The sequence below is a fragment of the Cryptomeria japonica genome, chromosome 8, assembly GCF_030272615.1.
Source record: "Cryptomeria japonica chromosome 8, Sugi_1.0, whole genome shotgun sequence".
Taxonomy (NCBI): domain Eukaryota; kingdom Viridiplantae; phylum Streptophyta; class Pinopsida; order Cupressales; family Cupressaceae; genus Cryptomeria; species Cryptomeria japonica.
Window position 1 is genome coordinate 121,758,734 of NC_081412.1, and position 18,474 is coordinate 121,777,207.

The following is an 18,474-nucleotide window of genomic DNA, read 5'->3' on the forward strand; positions in this document are numbered from 1 at the left end:
ATAATGGAGATTGCTTTAGGAATTGGGGAAAGTCAACACATTGAAAATGATGTTGAGGGGGTAAAGCTAGGGATGAATGAGAATCCCAAGATGGTATACATCAATAAGAAACTTCTAATTCTTTCCTAATCACCTTGCCTCCAACAAAATTCTTCTAAGTTTTATTTTATCTAAGAGTTATTTTGGTTTATTTAAAATATAATAACTTTCTGTTTACATTATTTATTTAAATAATTCTTTTGTAAATAAAATTTCTTTAAAAAAATTTAATCAAATAAAAAAAAAATCATAAATAAAATATCTTTTTAAGAAAATAAATAAACAACGAATAAAATAAAATAATAATTCTTAAGTAAAAACTTAATAAAATAAAATAAAAATCTTTTAAAACGTCTAAACATTCCCCCACCTATATAAAAAATATATATGCATATGAATGTAAAGCATTGACAAACAAACATGTAACCCTGAGGAAAAAAAAATCAAGCCTTTCAAATATTCACTTTCATGCATGTTGGAGATGCACATGTACTTCCCCAAATAATCCAAACTACAAAAACATCTAAAAAATATAATTTTTATTTAAAACAACTTATCATTCTTACTATGTTGCTTTTCTAGGCCATATTATTAGGCTGTATAAATATTCATATTAAAGTAATTAATTGATATGACATTGCATATCACTGATTTAGACTTTACAAAATATAAATATTTATTTTACATAAAAATATTAAGATATATTTAATAATAATTAATTAAGCAATCTGATTATAATAGTGTACTTGCCAATAACAGTATTAAAGATGGAAAAAAAAACATCTATTCTACTATGTCTTTTAAGTGTAAGCTTGAGCTTGTTCAGCCAGCAATGGATCGATAATGCTCTTCCATTTGGCAAAATCTAACGTCTCTTCAATATTTAGCGGGATGCCATTGACAAAGAAGTAAGGTGTACCTGTCACCGCCCTGGAACAGCCATACTACATACATTCCAAGAAAGAAAAGTTCAGCAAATTATTAAAGGGCGCAACAAAATATTTTTGTTGTTTCTGAATTAGATTGTGTGTTTTTTTTACATCAGCGCTTCCTATCATATTCTATGATCCATCATCAGGATGTTAGATTCTCTAACATTCTGATGATGAATCAAGAATATGATCCAGAACGCTGATGCAAAAAAAATGTACAATCTAATCTAGAATCATCAAAAAAAAATTATTATGAATTGTGAAAAACTAATATCCTTAAACAACAAAATCAATTACTTAACAATTAATTGAATTACCTTAAATGATATTCTTGTTGTCATATCACTTGATTTATCTTGAAAGCCCAACACAAATTTTTCGAATGAAGAATTCCCAGTTTTTTCTAATGCAAAATGGATAATTTGTTGTGTGATGGTTGCTGGTGATGTTTGAAGTGTTGGCTTATTATAGAAATTTTGCTGCACACCAAAATAAATATTTACATGGCGTCAAAAATAAACAGTAGTAATCTTTTTATTTAATGCTAATAGAAAGGGAACTGCCCCCATATGGCAGTAGTTTATCTTTAAGAAAAAAAAACAGTAAAATTTGGTTCATAGTTTTCCTGCATAAAAAATGAACTTAAAATACAGAAAGATATTTATTATAAAAATAATAACATGATGTTATATATTTAAATAATAATTTAATTTATATTATTTTATTTTTAATTAAAATATTTTTAGATTACGTAAATAATTTTTTTTAATTATATCTTGAATTTAAATTTAATTTTAAATATTTATATATTATAATATTTATTATTATAGTCAAATTAAAATTTTAATAAAAACTAATCTATTCTCATAAATCATTAGTAGTAACAATATTACAAATTTGAGTTTATTTAAATTTAAGATATGAAAATATTTCTATTCATATATTTTTATTTAGTTATTTTAATTATTATGTATATTAATTTTTTAAATTAAAGGATCAATTTATTTAATTAATAGTAGCCAAGACATTTGATATAAATAATTTATTTATTTTTTCATCTAAAAAGAATCAAGAGTTTATTGCAGCTTAGTTCTTTACAACAAGCCCCCTATAATTTCTGGAACCACAAGCAACACACCCTCATCAACACTATGGACAAATCATAAGTTGAACACAACACTTGAGCTACCTAAACCTCTAGAAGTATATATTTTCACATTTTAAGAAAAAACAAAAAATCCATCCATACATAACATTGAACTTCCAATTCAATTGAAATATTCATCTGATATATTAGTTATATTTGAGGTGCAAATTTTAGTTGATTTCTACTAATACTATAATTAAAACATGTTTTTATTGATTTTCTAAGCTAAAAGAATAGTTCTACTAATAAATAAATTGGTTTTTAGCATAAACAATCAACTTTGACCAAACTCTCCTACAAATTTACTTTGGAGATGTAAAAAAGAATCTATGAGATAACTTTTATATTTGTTTCTAATCATTAGGAACATTAGGAACATTATAAGGATACTATTAACCAATAGGAACATTACAAAGATATTATTAATCGATAAGAATATTATAATAATACTATCAAATAACAATGAAATTTAGAATGAATTTGAACGAAGGAAAAGAAGAAATTATGTTGATATCTACAAACAATTAAATATATCAACATGGCTAAAAATATCCATACTTCATAAACAACTGTTCAAAGACTAATATTAATGTTAAAGGAGTACCCAAACCAAATATTTTATTAGGACCTTTCTCATCCTCCATTCCCTTGCACTTTCACTATTTGTCCTTGGTGTTGAAATGGTGCAATATTTCTTGATATATTAGTTCGTGGATCCTCTTGTCTAAGGTTTAAGTCTTGCATAATCACCTCAAGATCAATTTGTTGGTAATACCTTTTTACCCTATTTGGAATAAAATCAAATTTTCGAGCTTAGTTTCAATTTTGAGTATTTATTGTTTTTTTCTTAAGTTCCAAGAAAGCGTTCACAAATCTTATAAAATAAGTTGGCAAGATCTTTCCACCAAGAGCTCAGTTATATAGGACTAGAAAACATCAAATATTTGGGGATACCATTCAGTTAGAATTGTCATTTTAAGCAAATCTTGAACTGGATTTTGGATAGAATAAATAAAAATTTGAGAAGATCGCATTGTAATGTGCTCTCTAACAGTATGGTCCCATGAGAGACTTCAGGATCTGTTTTCATGGAGGAGGAGGTAGCATGAATCAAAGAAATTATGCTACAAAATTATTTAGAATCTTTCTCTGAAAAATTGCAGCCCCTACTTTTTTAGGACTGCAAATTTCAGCGAGTAGAATCGGGGTGGGGCTAGAAATTGCCCCACCAGCTTCTAAGGAATTTTTTCTGCCACTTTTCAATTAGCCAATATTTTAGATTCCAACCAGAAAAGAAATAGAAGGAAAATGGTGTTTATTTATTAATTTTTTTATTTGCAGCATTCTTCATGAGATCGTCAGCTTTCCTAAATTTTGGAGTTTAAACTTTTAAGCTGAACTACACTACTAAATCATGACACCACCAGCTTTAAAATATTCCAAAAAAATCTCAACAGCACCCACTGAAATTTTTTAGGAAGCCCCCTGCATGGGACCTTACCCTAAAGTAGGGAGATATCAGGTTCGCTTGTAATCTACATTACTCTTTATCTTGGATTTTTCACAATTCCCAGGTTTATGATATGGAGCCGAATAAATATATCAATTGTACGCCATTCTAGGGATAATCCTAATTGGAAAAATCTGCCATAGATGGATCAAACGTCCAGGAACTTCCTCACTGAGGCTTTTTGGTCGCACGTCTTTGGCTCTATATAAAAAGCTTGTGATTATATAAAGCAGTTTTTGAGTCACCCTGGTTTTCCTATTTATAATGATCACGTTGGTACAGCCTCTCTATTAGAAATTCAACTTCACTCAAGACCAGAGGCTTTATAAATCATGAATGGATAAAGGTATTTAATCCTTTTTTAAGGTTAATTTGTGGGAAGGTGGGCACGAGACATAGATGCAGAGTGGCTTTCCTTTGAAGAACGTGGATAAAGGAACATTTGCCATGTTGCAGGCCCACCTTTATTCTCTATGATTTAATGCTGAGTGATAATCTGAATTTTTCTCAAGCTTTATCTACTAACTACATTAAGATGGTGGTTCTCTTGCAAATAAAAAACTAAATTCCATTTGGCCTAAGCTGGAGTCTCGGGCAACTTATGTACAATTTTTGCCCCTGTTTGGAGTCCAAGAAATCTTGTTTTAAAACACAACTCTAGAACAGATTGGTTGTACGTATGGTGCTAGAAAATTCATGCTAAAGTTTTGTTCTGCTTTCAATCAATCAAAATGTTTAAAATGCATTTTTTTTATGGATACAATTGTGATACATAGACCTCAGTATCTCTGCCCTTAATTGGCTGATTGGAACATGTTGACTAAGCATAGACTTATGACAAAAGTGTCCTTTGGCTAAGCTGCCACTACTAAGGGAGAGCGTATTTTGTTATTAGTTGAAAAGCGACCTTTTAGGTCCTAGCCTTGCCAGCTTGCCTACTTGATGTATGGGTCCCCTTGTGGGGATGAGGAAACTTTTCATTGAATTGAATTGAAGGATTTTTAATGATGTCCACGAGACCAGAAGTCTAAGGGACCAAGAATCGCATCCTAAGCCATCTTCAATTTTTTTTCGATGTTTGCTCCTCGATTATGAATCTTTACCAAGAAAGTAGCAGCGTTGTGAAGCCTTGCTTCCTAAAAAATTGGTTTAGACAACTAACCTTCAAGCTGTTCTCATATTGACCATGAATATCCTGGTAAGCAGCACACTCGATGATAAAGTGCCATTCAATTTCAACTACCCCTTTGCTGCAAAAAATACACATTCTTTCTTCTCAAACTTCTTTGGGGACCATCCATCTATCTATCTCACCTAAGATGATAAGACCCGGTTCTTAGTTGTGCCACTAACAATCTAGCCTTACCCTTAATCACAACCGGCAAGTAGTCTTTTTCATCATGTTCCCATGTGGAATTGAACTCTTCAACATAATGAGCTTTTTTTCAACCAATTTGCTTTGTCCACATGGCAGCCCTGAATTTTTCAAACACAAATCTTTTTATCTCTTCATTAGTGTTGGGGCATTTTTGCAAGTTAATGTCTCATTGGCTCACCTACTTGTTGTTTTGTTTCATCCATGTCTTCTTTCTACGATCCGGCTTCTCCTCAACAACCATTTAGGGCCAACTGTGTTTATCCATGTTTTCAACTTTTTTAAGATAGCTTAACAAACAGATTATCATTGAAGCTTCCACTAGAAACATTCCTGCTTCAGCTAAGAGAATCTCATAAGGGACTGTTGATTTGACTTTGAGGCTACTAGTGATAAGATGTTTTTGGATTCTTTCTATCTATTTCCATTTGTGATTTGATAGGTTGCTCCCCCATACCTCACAACCGTAGAGTACAACTGGCATGACCAATAGACCAAAAAGAGTTTTCTTGGTTTTCCAATCCCATAACCTTGCTTGTCTACACCTATTTTGCAACAGAAAAGTAGCTCTCCAGGCCCCTTATATCCATTTTGTTCTACAAGCCTCCCAACTGAACCTATTGTAAGAATCAATTCCCAAGTACTTATATTCCTCCACGATCTCTAATGCACTTCCTTCAAAGATGAAATTAACTTGTTGTTTCTTCCTCTTTAAAGAAAAAATAATGACCTTAGTCTTGTTGGTGTTCACCTGAACCTGGCCAAAGATCTCTAAAGATTCAAATGTTCTCTCAAACCATGGGCAGTTTTTGCAATTAGAATCAGATTGTTCGCATAAAGAAATAGCTTCACCACATATCTAGCAAGTTGGACGCCCTCCCCAATAGTTTTATTTAGCCATTCTTCAAGTATAATCAATATACAAGCCAAATAGAGTGGGGGAGATGGGGCATCCTTGTTTTACTCCAATATCATTGCCGCAACATTCTGACATACCTTCTTTAGTTCTGATTTTAACTCTAACCTGCTCATAAAGCCTATACACTACTGCTCTAAGCTCATTCGGAATCTTGAGTTCCTCCATTCTTTTCCAAAGTTTGTCCCTAGGCACAGTGTCAAAGGTTCTTTTGAAATCTATGAAGCAAAAAAAGCCTTCCCTACCCTGGAAGTCCCAAAGTTTTTCAATAAGATGTCTAAGGATAACGCAGTGGTTGATGGTAGAGTGCCTTGGTCTAAACCCAACCTGCCCTTTCGCTCTTTTTCCTTCCTTTTCTGCCCAACTGCTGATTTTGCACTCTATCATGCTCCCAAATAGCTTTCCAAGAAGCAGATTGACCATAATAGTATGGTAGTTAGATGGGTTATTAAGATGTCAATTCTTGTGAAGAGGGATAACCGCACTAGTAGTCCATCCACCGGAAAACCATTTTGAGTGACTTTGTTGAAAAATATTTGAATGTGAGGAGCAAGCAGCTCCACTCCCCACTTTAAGAATTCAACATGTAGCCCATCAATGTCTTGTGCTTTATTACTTGCTAAGCTCTTTATACCTTGTTTGACATCTTCCACCAAGAAGTGTTCAAATGAAGTGTTAACTAAGGGGGGACTACATTTATCTTGCACCTGCTCATAAAGGAGTTTCACATAGTCTAACCATTGAGCAACCATGATATTGTTTTCTATTTGTTTTCTCTATTGCTTAAGCTCTCTCCAAAATCCTTTGGGATTGTTTTCACCTAAACATATAACTTTTTCCTTCTTGAGACGACATAAATTTTCTTTTAGATTTTATCAATTTCTCATAGTTTATTTTTCTTTCCTTGTCAAATTCATTCTCTTTGATAGTTCTTTTTGCAGCCTTGCAATCTTCATCATCCCTATTGGCTAGTTTTTTGTGACCACACCAACATAGAATAAAGTTTTCCAACGGTCACTTTATCCTCTCTTGATCAAAATCAGATGTATGCTAAGATTGCAAGAAGATCATACATTGACTCCAAGGTTCCAACTGCGTACTAGTGACTTTACTATGGATATAGACTCATGTGGTGATGTTGTTGGTAATCCAAGGGGACTTACGTTTGGATCATTCTTTCACTTCTTTTCTCTGGTTGGAACTTCATCATCGGATATAGCAATTTTGCGATGCTTCTTCTTCAAAGGAACTAAACTAGAATGAACTGAGATTTAAGGGGGAAAGGGCTTAGGAAGACTAAGCTAAATATAAGAACTTGAAAGATAACAATGATTCAGGCGAGATCAAACACACTTTACTTCACCACTTTCAGACAACTACATAAAGTGGGTGCAATCTTCAAAGGTTGTGCTTATAAGATTTTAAATCATTAATGAACACCATCAAAGAACAATGTTCGTCCAATAATCCAGATTAAGAACGAGCACATAAAATAGCTCAGTCCAACCTTGCACTACTGATAGAAATCATCTATCAGCAAAGGTATGAGCGTATTGATCTCACCACAAAGCAATGCAATCTATCTCATTCATTTAAATGCTTCAAACAAATCTAAACTAAGTGAGGAAGGTGAAACCATGCAAGTTAAGAAATAACACATATGAACACCATCAAAGAACAATGTATCACTATTTATTACTTCAGTAACTTATCGCAACAATTTCATACAAATCTCCCTCCTTTACAAATGAAGGGGTGACCCCCTTTATAGGCCTCCAAGAAGAGAATGGACGGCCAAGATTACACGCCATTCAATGGCTAAGATCAACATGCAAAACCCTAATTAGGGTTTGACCAAATATTCCCAACCATGACGCCAAGTAGTGGGGAATAATCATTAATGAGGAATCATGCCCACTATCTATTAATTGCTCTTTGCTCTAAAAATGGCATCCATAATGCATTAAATACCCCATTACATTAAAAAATCACCTAACATGCATTAATGGGCCACTATCTCCTGAAATATGCCAGTCGCCATGCAATTACTCGGCCACTACTTCCTTGAATATGCCAACCACCATGCAATTAATCAGACTCTACCCGATCAAAGTATCCACTGGCAATAAATGTGCCACCATGCCTTCATGCAATCAATAGATTCTCGTCCAAAAATAGATGACCATGATACCATTCATTTATGGTGAATGCAACAAATCTGGTGATGACGACCTCCAGCTTTCCTACGATGATACTTGGCACAATCTCCAATTTGAATTCCAACATTTAAGTGTCCTCGTTACTTGAAATATTTTCCATTAACAATTTTTTCCACTTCTGAAGGAATTATGTACGTCTGGAATTCTTGGAGAGAGAAAATCCTTTCTAGAGAGATTTATGTTCTTGAAGGAATTTTTCGTGTTCTCGTGCACACCTCATCTTGAAGGAAGATTTTTCTAACCACTAACCATTTTTCCCATGTCTAAGGAATTGTCTTGTTTGGAGTTTTGGAATTTAGGAGAGAGAAAATTCTCACTTAGTCAATTTTTTCTCATCTTGGAATTTCTTCATCTTGGGCGTGATTTGTTCATGAAGGAGGAAATTTGAATTTTTTCCTCTAGCTATGAATACCTTGTTTTCCTCTGTCCTTGGGCGTAGCTTGAATTGGGGGGAAGAATTTTGAAAATCTTGAAAATTTCCTCCTCTTCATGTTTCTAGTGCTCCTCTCTTGACTTGGGAGGCATTTTCACCTTGTGGAGGAATTCTAACCTTGGAGGAAAATTCCTCCTTTACCTTACTTTAGCGCCCTCACCTCAACTTGGGTGAATTTGACCTATGGAGGCGGAATTTTGTTTGTAGGAAATTCTTCCTATACCATGCTTTAGCACCCATCTCCATCCAAGAGCGCTATTCCACCACGAAGCAAGAAAATGTTTTTTGGAGGAAAATTCCTCCTTCCCCTCTATTTGGCGCCCAGTCCTGACTTTGGGTGGAAATTTCACTAAGAGAAGGATTTATTGCTTGGGAGAGAAATTCCTCCCTTACCTCATTTTGGCGCTCTCCTCCAAGTGTGGGAGCTAATTCCACTAGGTGCAAGATTTTTGAAAATCTTGAAAATTCCTGCAAGACCCCCATTTGGTACCCTACTCCAAACTTGGGCTCTATTTTGCCTTGGTGGAGGAATTTGACTCTTGGAAGGAAATTCCCTCCTCACCTTGATTTGGTGCCCTACCTTCTCCTTGGGCAGAATTTGACAATAATGAAGGAAATTTGATGAAGTTTAGGAACTCTTCCTTGCCTTAGATGATTTTGCCCATCACCTGAATTTAGATGCCTTTCTTGGGATAAAGTGGATTTCTCTTGCCTTGGAAGGATTTTCGTGCCTTTTCCACTTTAGGAAAGAACTCCATACTTAGCCATTTTCTAATCAACTGCCTGCTTTTTCAACTTCCTAGATTTGGACTTGGATTTTCAGGAATGCTCTGCCATTGGTGTGTTGACCACTGCCTGAGGTGGACTAGCCAATAATAAACTTACTAAAAATAGTAAGTACTTCCAAACATCAAATTAGGGCAAACCAAGATAGGGTGACACTAAAATAGAAACTGCTAAAAATAGTAAGTTTTTTTGGCAAAATTAGGTCAATCTGGAACACAGTGAAACTTACTAAAAATAGTAAGTGCTCAAAATTCGCTCAAATTTCACTGGTAGTTTCCTTGAAGGGTCTTGACTTCATTGCAATGTTCAGATTTTCCAAAACCCTAAGGAAATGACCTCAAACCTAAAGTTTGAAGGGCAAAAACCCTAAGCAAACAAAATAGGTTCTAGACTTAGTCAAATTTGCTCAAAGGACCTGTAGACTTGATCAAAATTAATCAAAAACACTTGCATATTGGGGAGACTGAAGGAATTGAAAAGACCCAAAGAACCACAACCAAAAGACCATGAGGACCTAAAAAGTAGGGGGTCCCCATTTGGGATTGGGTGATGTGTGATTAGATCACAACAATACCATGGCTTAGATGGGAATGTATTGTTAATTCTCTTCTTATGACGAGATCTTTTGCACACTCTTTTAGAGCCTTGTGAATTAAAGGAACTAGCAAGCTATTGCAAATATAGTCTTTTCCTTCCCTGTTTTCCTTGCATAAAATGTCATTTTTTGCTATTTGAAAATGTTGATCCAATGCAGCAACAAATAGCTCTTGATTTTCTTGATTCACAATGATTTTTCTTTGTGGGTGACCTTTCTTATGCAAGTGTCAGTCCTATCCTTTATGAGGGTTGTTAGTGTGGATGCCAAACTTAACAAGTGGCATGTGATCAAATTTTAGCTCAAAGGGGCAGCTCCTAATATTGAAATCGAACAGTCTAGAAATAGAATTTGAGATCACAAAACATAATCCACTACATTTTGCCCATTGTATGTTTAACAGGCAATACCTCCTAATCATGGCCAACTTTTCATACTGTTACAAATAACTAAGCCATACAAGCTACATATACCTAGAAGCTCTACTCCAAAAGGAGACACACTCCCCTGCCCATCTTGGGAAACCCTTTCCCAAAGTTGATCCCCATTTTCCTCTAGCCATAATGGTTTGTTGTCTCCTCCTCTCTCGCTATCCAACTAAATAGACTGATTGTTTGTCATCCTTGCATTAAAATCACCAACCAGAACAATCTCTCTTGAAGTGCTAAAGACATTTAGTTTTTTTAAGTTGTATATGGATCTTCACTCTCAAGATTCTTCTTCTTGTAGAACCTTGAGTTTTTGGGGCAAAGTAACATGCAACCAACCATAATATAACCTCATTATCTGCTATTTTCAACCAAATAAACCATTTATTTGGATCCTCTTTTTCAACTTTTACAATACCACCCCACAATTCTCTAATTAAGATTGCAATCCCTTCATGCCCATTACCTATTTCAAACCCTTCATTCCATCCATCATGACCTTCAAGATCTATGCATCCATCATGCTCATGCATTTCTTTAAGAATAATAATGTCTCTCCCTTTTGAGATAGGCCACAACCCCAGTCCTCTCCTCCACGGGTAACCCCTACTATTCCAACTTATCATATGAAGATACTCTTGTGGGGCCCCACATCCCTATTTCTTGTGTGAAAATCGATTGCTGATTTCAGCTTTACCATTTTTCAGCCAAGCCCATTTTCCTGCTTCTCTTGCTGTTTTTACTTTCTCCCACTCTTTCCTTAACTCTTCTTGTTGTGCAAATGTCAATTCTTCTTCAAAGTAAAATTGAGTGCCTCTAAGAATTCCCCTATCATTTAAGATCGCATTCTTGTCTTCCACGCATCTTAAGGTAGCCCTTACATGCCTATTTTTGTCGTCATCTGTTTTACATGCCTGTTTTTGTCGTCATCTGTTTTCTTTCCAATCAGATTTGCTTGTTGAATACTGCCTAACCACCTCAGCTTATCCTTAAGAAAATCTCTTACTAAAATCTCAGCCCTTTCCTTCTCACCAAAATCCTTCAAACCTTTGATTATGAAATTTGCAGCCTTGTCCTGTTGTCTTTTTCTTCTCTTAATTGTTTCCTAATTTGTTTTATTATGATTTCTATTTGCTCGGTTGAAGGTCCATTAACAATTTGTGCCCAAGATTTGGCCTCTTATACTATTTTCTTTTATTCTTATGTTTTTTGTTGCTGATTGAATTTCTTCCATTTGCATTGTGCCACTTACTTCTATTGACTCTAAACTCTTCTTTTTTGTTGTTCTTGTTTTTAGTAACTCTTGCTTTTAGCAATTCAACTCTCCTGCGTATTGTTTCATAAACACACACACCCCATTGCAAATGGGGACCCCCACTTCTTCGCTTTCTAGCTTAGTGTTTTGTTTAGTTGTCTTCAGCTTGGCAATAATCTTGATACTTTAGCCTTTGTTTGAGAGAAGGGTTTTCATCTTGTCAAGACTAGGGGTTAGTGTTGAGTAAATTCTTGAAATGACTCAAAGTGCAAAATTCATCCTTAGGGTGTGATCAAGTTAAGAATTCAATTTTCAAGCCCGGAATCCATGATTGAGCCCCAGGACTATACATTGAGGGCAAGATTGTCAAATTTATCAATTTTGTCAAAGGTTGTCAAGAGTTGTAAAATCTTGTCAATGTTGTCAAAGAAAATTGTCAAGAGATTGAAAAAATTGAGATGCTAAGTGTGGAAAATGATGAAAATTCGATGCCTAGACAAGATTCCTTGTTATTATCCGATCTTGACAAGAGAGAAAAATAAGGAAAATTTTGTAAAAAAAATCCTTGGACAAAGTGCAAAATTTGTTTCAATTCCTTGTGTAGAGTGTGGAATTCTAAATTCAAAAAAAAATTAAATCCTAAGTTTAAATATGGAATTCCCAAGTTCAAAATGCAAGGGCAAAGTCTAAACATGGAAACGCAATCAAAATTATTTTTTTCCTTTGCAAACTCTTCACAAAGTTGTTTGTCCATGTGCATCTTTTTTTAGCGCTTGCAATTCCTTGATCAACATGTTTTAGCGCTCAACATTCCTTGCTTTCATCATTTTAGCACTTGCAATTCCATGATTAACCTTAGCCATCGCTTGGAATTCCTTGTCAATGTGTGTTTAGCGCTCCATTGTCCTTCACTCATCTCTAGTGCTCTTGTGTCTTGGATTACCTCTTTAAGTTTGCCTTGCTTTGGATTCAATCCTTGGATAGGTTGGAAGTGAGCTCATACAAATTCTTGAACTCATCTTAGTGGCGCCCTTCAATCCGGAACTATAGGTCCCTAGGTCTCATGGGATCTACAGTCCAAAACTACCCTTCCCTAGCACCCCTTCTTGTCCATGCACATATGAAATTTGCGCTCCCTTCAAGCCTTTATCCCACCTTGGAATTTTATTTGAAAATTCTTTTCCATGCTCAATCTATTATTGGATTGCACTTAAAAAATCCGTGTTGAGGTTGATTTCTCCTTGGAAAATCCAAGTCTAAGGCAAGTTTCTGGTCTACTTGTCCTTACCTACCCCTGATTGTGCCCATCTGTCATTGCCTGTCCCTGATTTGCGCTCAGCAGTCCCTCTTTGCCTTCATTTAGTGCCACACGGTCCTAGAACACCTCCTAATCCCACCCAGCAGTCCTTGTCTAGGTAAGAATCCCATTCAAGAATCCAAGTTAAGGTCGAATTTCCACCCTAATTGGAAGAAGACATCGGATCTCTGCCTAAGAATCCATAACTAGGTTACATTTCTGCTTGGAAGAAGGTGAGTTTTATAGAAAAACAAAAGCAATTATATATGGTGTGCAAGATCCGAAATGCAATACCAAAAGAGGCCAACCTAACATAGTGAAAACGTGTGGGAACAAGGTGAAATTCATGCAAAAATGTCAAACAAAGAGCTGGACGACCTGATCAGGGCCTCATCCAAACGTTAAAGAGAAATTGTAACATGTGGAGGATTGTGAATCAAGGCTGACTTAAAACATCAGACCCTTCACAAACATTTGGATCTAAAACAAAAATGAAACATGTGCAAACACAAAGCGCCAACCTAATTCCAAGCATAGGATGAAGTGTGAGATCAAAGAGTTAGCTGACCTCCTCTTTGAAAACTGAGATCAACCTCTTATAAGTAGAGGATGGAAATCATTCTCTCAATCATTCAAATGCAGGTCAGACTAAAAATTCACAAGGCAAAGCAGAGCAAGTTAAGTGCGAATTTCAGCGGCAAGAGAGAACAGTTTCCAGCATTGAAGGAGTGTTCTAACTTCAAGGCGAATCAGACCTAGATGCAAACAAATTTGGATCAGAATTAAGCAATTCCTAATCAGAATTAACGCAAATTCCTTCATTGAAGAGGCCTCTTTGAAAACTGAGATCAACCTCTTATAAGTAGAGGATGGAAATCATTCTCTCAATCATTCAAATGCAGGTCAGACTAAAAATTCACAAGGCAAAGCAGAGCAAGTTAAGTGTGAATTTCAGCAGCAAGAGGGAACAGTTTCCAGCATTGAAGGAGTGTTCTAACTTCAAGGCGAATCAGACCTAGATGCAAACAAATTTTGGATCAGAATTAAGCAATTCCTAATCAGAATTAACGCAAATTCCTTCATTGAAGAGGCCATTTCCAGATTTCAAAGAGCAAGGAAAATATCATTTAAACCTGAAAGTGGAGTTGTTCAAGGGTGATTGAGATTTCCAAGTCATTTCCAGAATATTTTCCAAGTTAAAAGGTGTATTTCCCGATCTATGGGAAGATTTTTGTGAGGCTAGTTATCATGAAAGTGAATTTGGAATGCAAGATTGTCAACTTTCATTGTCTTATTGCCAATTTCTTGCATTTCACTTGCTTAAGGTTCTTCATCATGAATTAGGAATGTATAAGTTTGAGTTTTATTTCATTATTCTTGATTCCAAATGTGTTATTTTTCAGGTTTGATGCAAGCAATAAGGTGCATCGAGCATGGAAAGAAAGACTTCACTACATGGAGATGACAGCATTTGCAAGGATATCAAGATCAACAATTTTAGGAGGAATTGAATGGTGAATCAAAGAAGAGGACATTACACAATGAAAGGCCCTACAAGGATATCAAGGATTCAAAAGGATCACAAGGAAGACTCTACAGCGACCTTGGATTTCCTTTGGAAATCCAAGATCAAAGGAAGGAACTCAACAATGCAAAGGAGGAAAACTACATGGGATATACTACAACAACAAGAGGATGAATGCAAGGAGACATCAAGATGCACATACATAAGACAATTGCAACATTAAGTCAAGAATTACATCAAGGAGTTCAGGATCAAGAATGCCCAAAGAGGAGAATTTCATGATTCCAAGGATGAAGGGACATCCCAAGGTGGATTCTCGAACATGAAGATGTGAAAGTGAAATGTGATTAAGGAAAGAAGATAGTTTTAGAAGAGTTCATCAAAGTTAGAAACTTGATCAAAGATGATGCAATTTGGGAATATGAACCATCACAATCAGTCAAGCAAGGTAATGGTGTTGAGTATCAAGAGATATGCAAGCTGAGGTGGCGTCTATTCACCCCAACCAATCAAATAATTCCAAGTCAACATGTCCATGTTCAATGAACCTAACTCATTAACAACTATACATGTGGAAGACACAAATTCGATGTAACAACTCAATTTTCTCATTGGTTCTTTTCCTTCAAAGGATATCATTCGAGATATGTAATTTTCTCACTAGGTGATATTAGATGATTATAGGTGATTGTTGTAACTACCCCAATTAGGGTTTCTTTTGAATTTTCTCAACCATTGATTTAGAATCATTCCTGGCCATTCATTTGTAATCAAGACCTCTATTTAAGGCTTTGCCTTCTCATTTGTAAAGGTTAATAGTTAAGAGATAATAGTTGAACGCATTAGAAAATAGCAGTAGCAGTAGGAGGAGATGGAATTAATACATGATTTTCATTGAAGATATGGTGGAACTTTATGTGTTGTTTCAACATTTTGTATTGCTTTTACTTCTCGAATTTTAGTTGAAGTTCATTGATTGTGATGGAGAAATGTGAAGATGTTTGATGGAATTCCAATTCATACCATTTTTAGTTTGTTGATTGCAAATTGCAGTGTATGGTTAGTCTGAACCTAATTTAGCATTAGTTCAATTGTGGATGTTCATTTGGATTGCGCTAGTATAGGGTATCTAATGAATGTTTTACAATATGAAAATCCTTCGTTACATTTGGAGATTGCATCAATTTTGTGTAGTTGTTTCCTCATGGCAAAGCAAGGCTTGATTTATGGAATCCATCTATCTAAGCACTATCTGTTATTATCGTTGCCCTTAGGTTTAGATTAGATTTCTCCAACTTTATCTTTTTGTCTTTTATTTTCCAAGTGAGTCTAGTAATCAAATTCCACATTCCAGCAAAATGTAAGTTCCTTTGTGTTATTAACAATATCACATCAATTCACTGAATCTATACAACATAAAGTTGATTGTTCACATTGTAAACCTTGGGGTCGCCTTATTTGATCACGAAGTTTGGCATATGAGGTTTCCTTGTTCAAGAGAAGATAGAATAATTGGTATTTTATTCTGTATTTGAGGCGTCATAAAAAACACATCAACACTGCCCTCTTTCCATGGTGATTTGCAATTTTACAACTTCCTCTTTGAACAACTTGTTTTCTCTTCCAAGATTCCCATTAATTTCCATAATTTCTTTTAACCTGAATTCTTCAGGTTGCACCTTTGCTTCTATAAATTCAATCCTCTTTTCTAAAATCAGGAGTTCATTTACATAATTCAGATGACCATAACAGTGGAGTGATTGTGGTGGTATACGTGTCTTTGTGGTCATAAGACCTTTCCTCCATCCTCTTTGTTTGCTATGGATATTTTGTTTGGTTTAGGTTTGTTTTGCCTTGGTCTCCCCTTGAATCGAGGAAACCACTTTCTTTTTACCTTTATTTTCATATTGCTTGGTTTGATCACCTACAATATGAAGCATTTTAGAAGAGGCACTAGCATTGCTTCTACGCACTATCTATCATTTGGTATCCAATAAGAACAGAAGCGTGCTAAAATTTGATGATGTTTTTTAGATTCTTCTCAGTGAGAACATGAGAAGGAAAAGTCAAGGTACCTCATCAAAAGATGGTTTGGTAACTTATAGCAAAGGGAGATCAAAAGAATGAGGGAAGAATAATCATAGAAGAAGATCAACGTCCAACAAAGATCAAAATCTAAAGGCAAAATTATCAATTGTTGGTATTGTGGTAAAGAAGGCAACAAGAAGAAACTTGGTCAATAAAAAAGGCTGAAAATTACTCAAAAGAAAATGAAGCTAATACAACTTCTAAAGCTGTTGGTGCTCTAGTTTTATTTATAGGAGAAGTCACTATACATGTTTGTGTGCTTGACTCAGGAGCATCATTTCATGCTACATCATGCAAGGAGAATTTTAAAAATTATCAAGCAAACAAATTTGGCAAAGTTTAACTTGGTGATGATGAACCTTGTGATATCATTGGCAAGGGATGTTTTATTAAAATTGAAAAATGGTAACAACTGGTTGCTAAAGGATGTTAGACATGTTCCTCAACACAAAAGAAATCTGATTTCAGCTGGGCAATTGGATGCTCAAGGATGTAATATTTACTTTTGAGTCAAGTGCGTGGAAGGTGACAAAAGGAGTTTTAGTAGTTTCTAGAGGAAACAAATTTGATACTTTGTATGTGTTAGAGGATCAAACAGAAGTGGGAACTGCAATGGCAGTTGCAGACAGCTGAATTGAGCTTTGGCACAAAAGGTTCAGTCACATTAGCAAGAAAAGCCTCGAGATATTTGCACAAAAAGAATCAACTTCCAGGTCTGAAATCAATAGATTTGAAGTTATGTGAGCATTGCATTTATGGCAAGCAATAGACTACAAGATTCTCCAACAAGAAACATGAGAAATCACGAATGTTGGAATTAGTACATTCCAATATCTTTGGCCCCTCTGAGGTACCATCTATTGGTGGGTCAAATTATTTTGTTACCTTATTAGATGATTGCACTAGGAAGCTTTCGGTTTATATGTTAAAAAAGAAGTCTTGGTATTTTTTAAAATTTCAAGGAACTTGTAGAAAACCAAACCAGTTGTAAAATTAAGTGTATAAAAACTAACAATAGGGGTGAGTATTGTTCAAGAGAATTTGATGAATATTATGCAGAGAATGGAATTCAAAGAATTAAGATAGTTCCTCTTACACCACAAGAAAATGGTGCAGTAGAAAGGCTAAATAGAACTAATTTGGAAAGAGCATGCAATATGCTCTTTAATGCTGGTTTAGGAAAACAGTTTTGGGTTGAGGCTATAAATATAGTAGTGTACCTGATTAATAGAGGACCATCCTATCATTTAGATTTTGGAGTTCTAGAAGAAAAGTGGTTGCTAAGAAGATTTCTTATGATCATCTACAACTTTTTGGGTGTGAAGCTTTTGTTTATATCCCACAAGAAAAAAGAACAAAGCTTGAGGTGAAGTCTAAAAGGTGTATCTTTGTTTGATATGGCGATGAAAAATATGGTTACAGGTTGTGGGATCTCGTTACCAAGCAAGTCACACGAAGTAGAGATATGATCTTCAATGAAAAGGTGATGGAAAATTTTTAAATCAGCCACATGAGCAAGTTCATCCACAGATACAACCACAAGTTCAGCCCCCAAAATTTCCATGATAATAAAGAGCAAGATCATCCCACCGGTGCTCATGAGGAGGGTACTCCACACGAATTGATTCCTCAAGTTCAAAGGTCAACCAGGGAGTGCAGACCTCCAACAAAATATAATGATTTCATTCAACATTTGCTGCTGTTCAATAAAATTGAACCAAGTTTGAAGAAGCATGTGAAGACAGAGACGGCAAACTACAAGCTACGAGAGATGAAATGGAATCTTTGATGGCAAATCACACATGGGATTTAGTGTCACTTCCACCTAATAGGAAAGCATTTAAAAAAAGATGGGCATATAGGTGGAAAAAAAAGATACAAGGCCAAATTGGTGGTCAAAGGTTATAATCAGCAAAAGGACATTGATTT

General features: G+C 35.2%; 1 protein-coding gene across 1 annotated transcript in view; it reads right to left on the minus strand.

The window, feature by feature from the left end:
- Positions 1-563: 563 nt before the first annotated feature.
- LOC131857394 (uncharacterized) overlaps positions 564-18,474 on the minus strand; it is a 68,094-nt gene continuing 50,183 nt past the window's right edge. The window contains exons 3-4 of the mRNA XM_059209917.1: positions 1,289-1,450; positions 564-983 (exon numbers count right to left, since the gene is read on the minus strand). Coding sequence (XP_059065900.1) covers positions 840-983; positions 1,289-1,450 — 306 coding nt within the window. The 3' untranslated portion in view covers positions 564-839. The remainder of the gene's footprint in view (positions 984-1,288; positions 1,451-18,474) is intronic.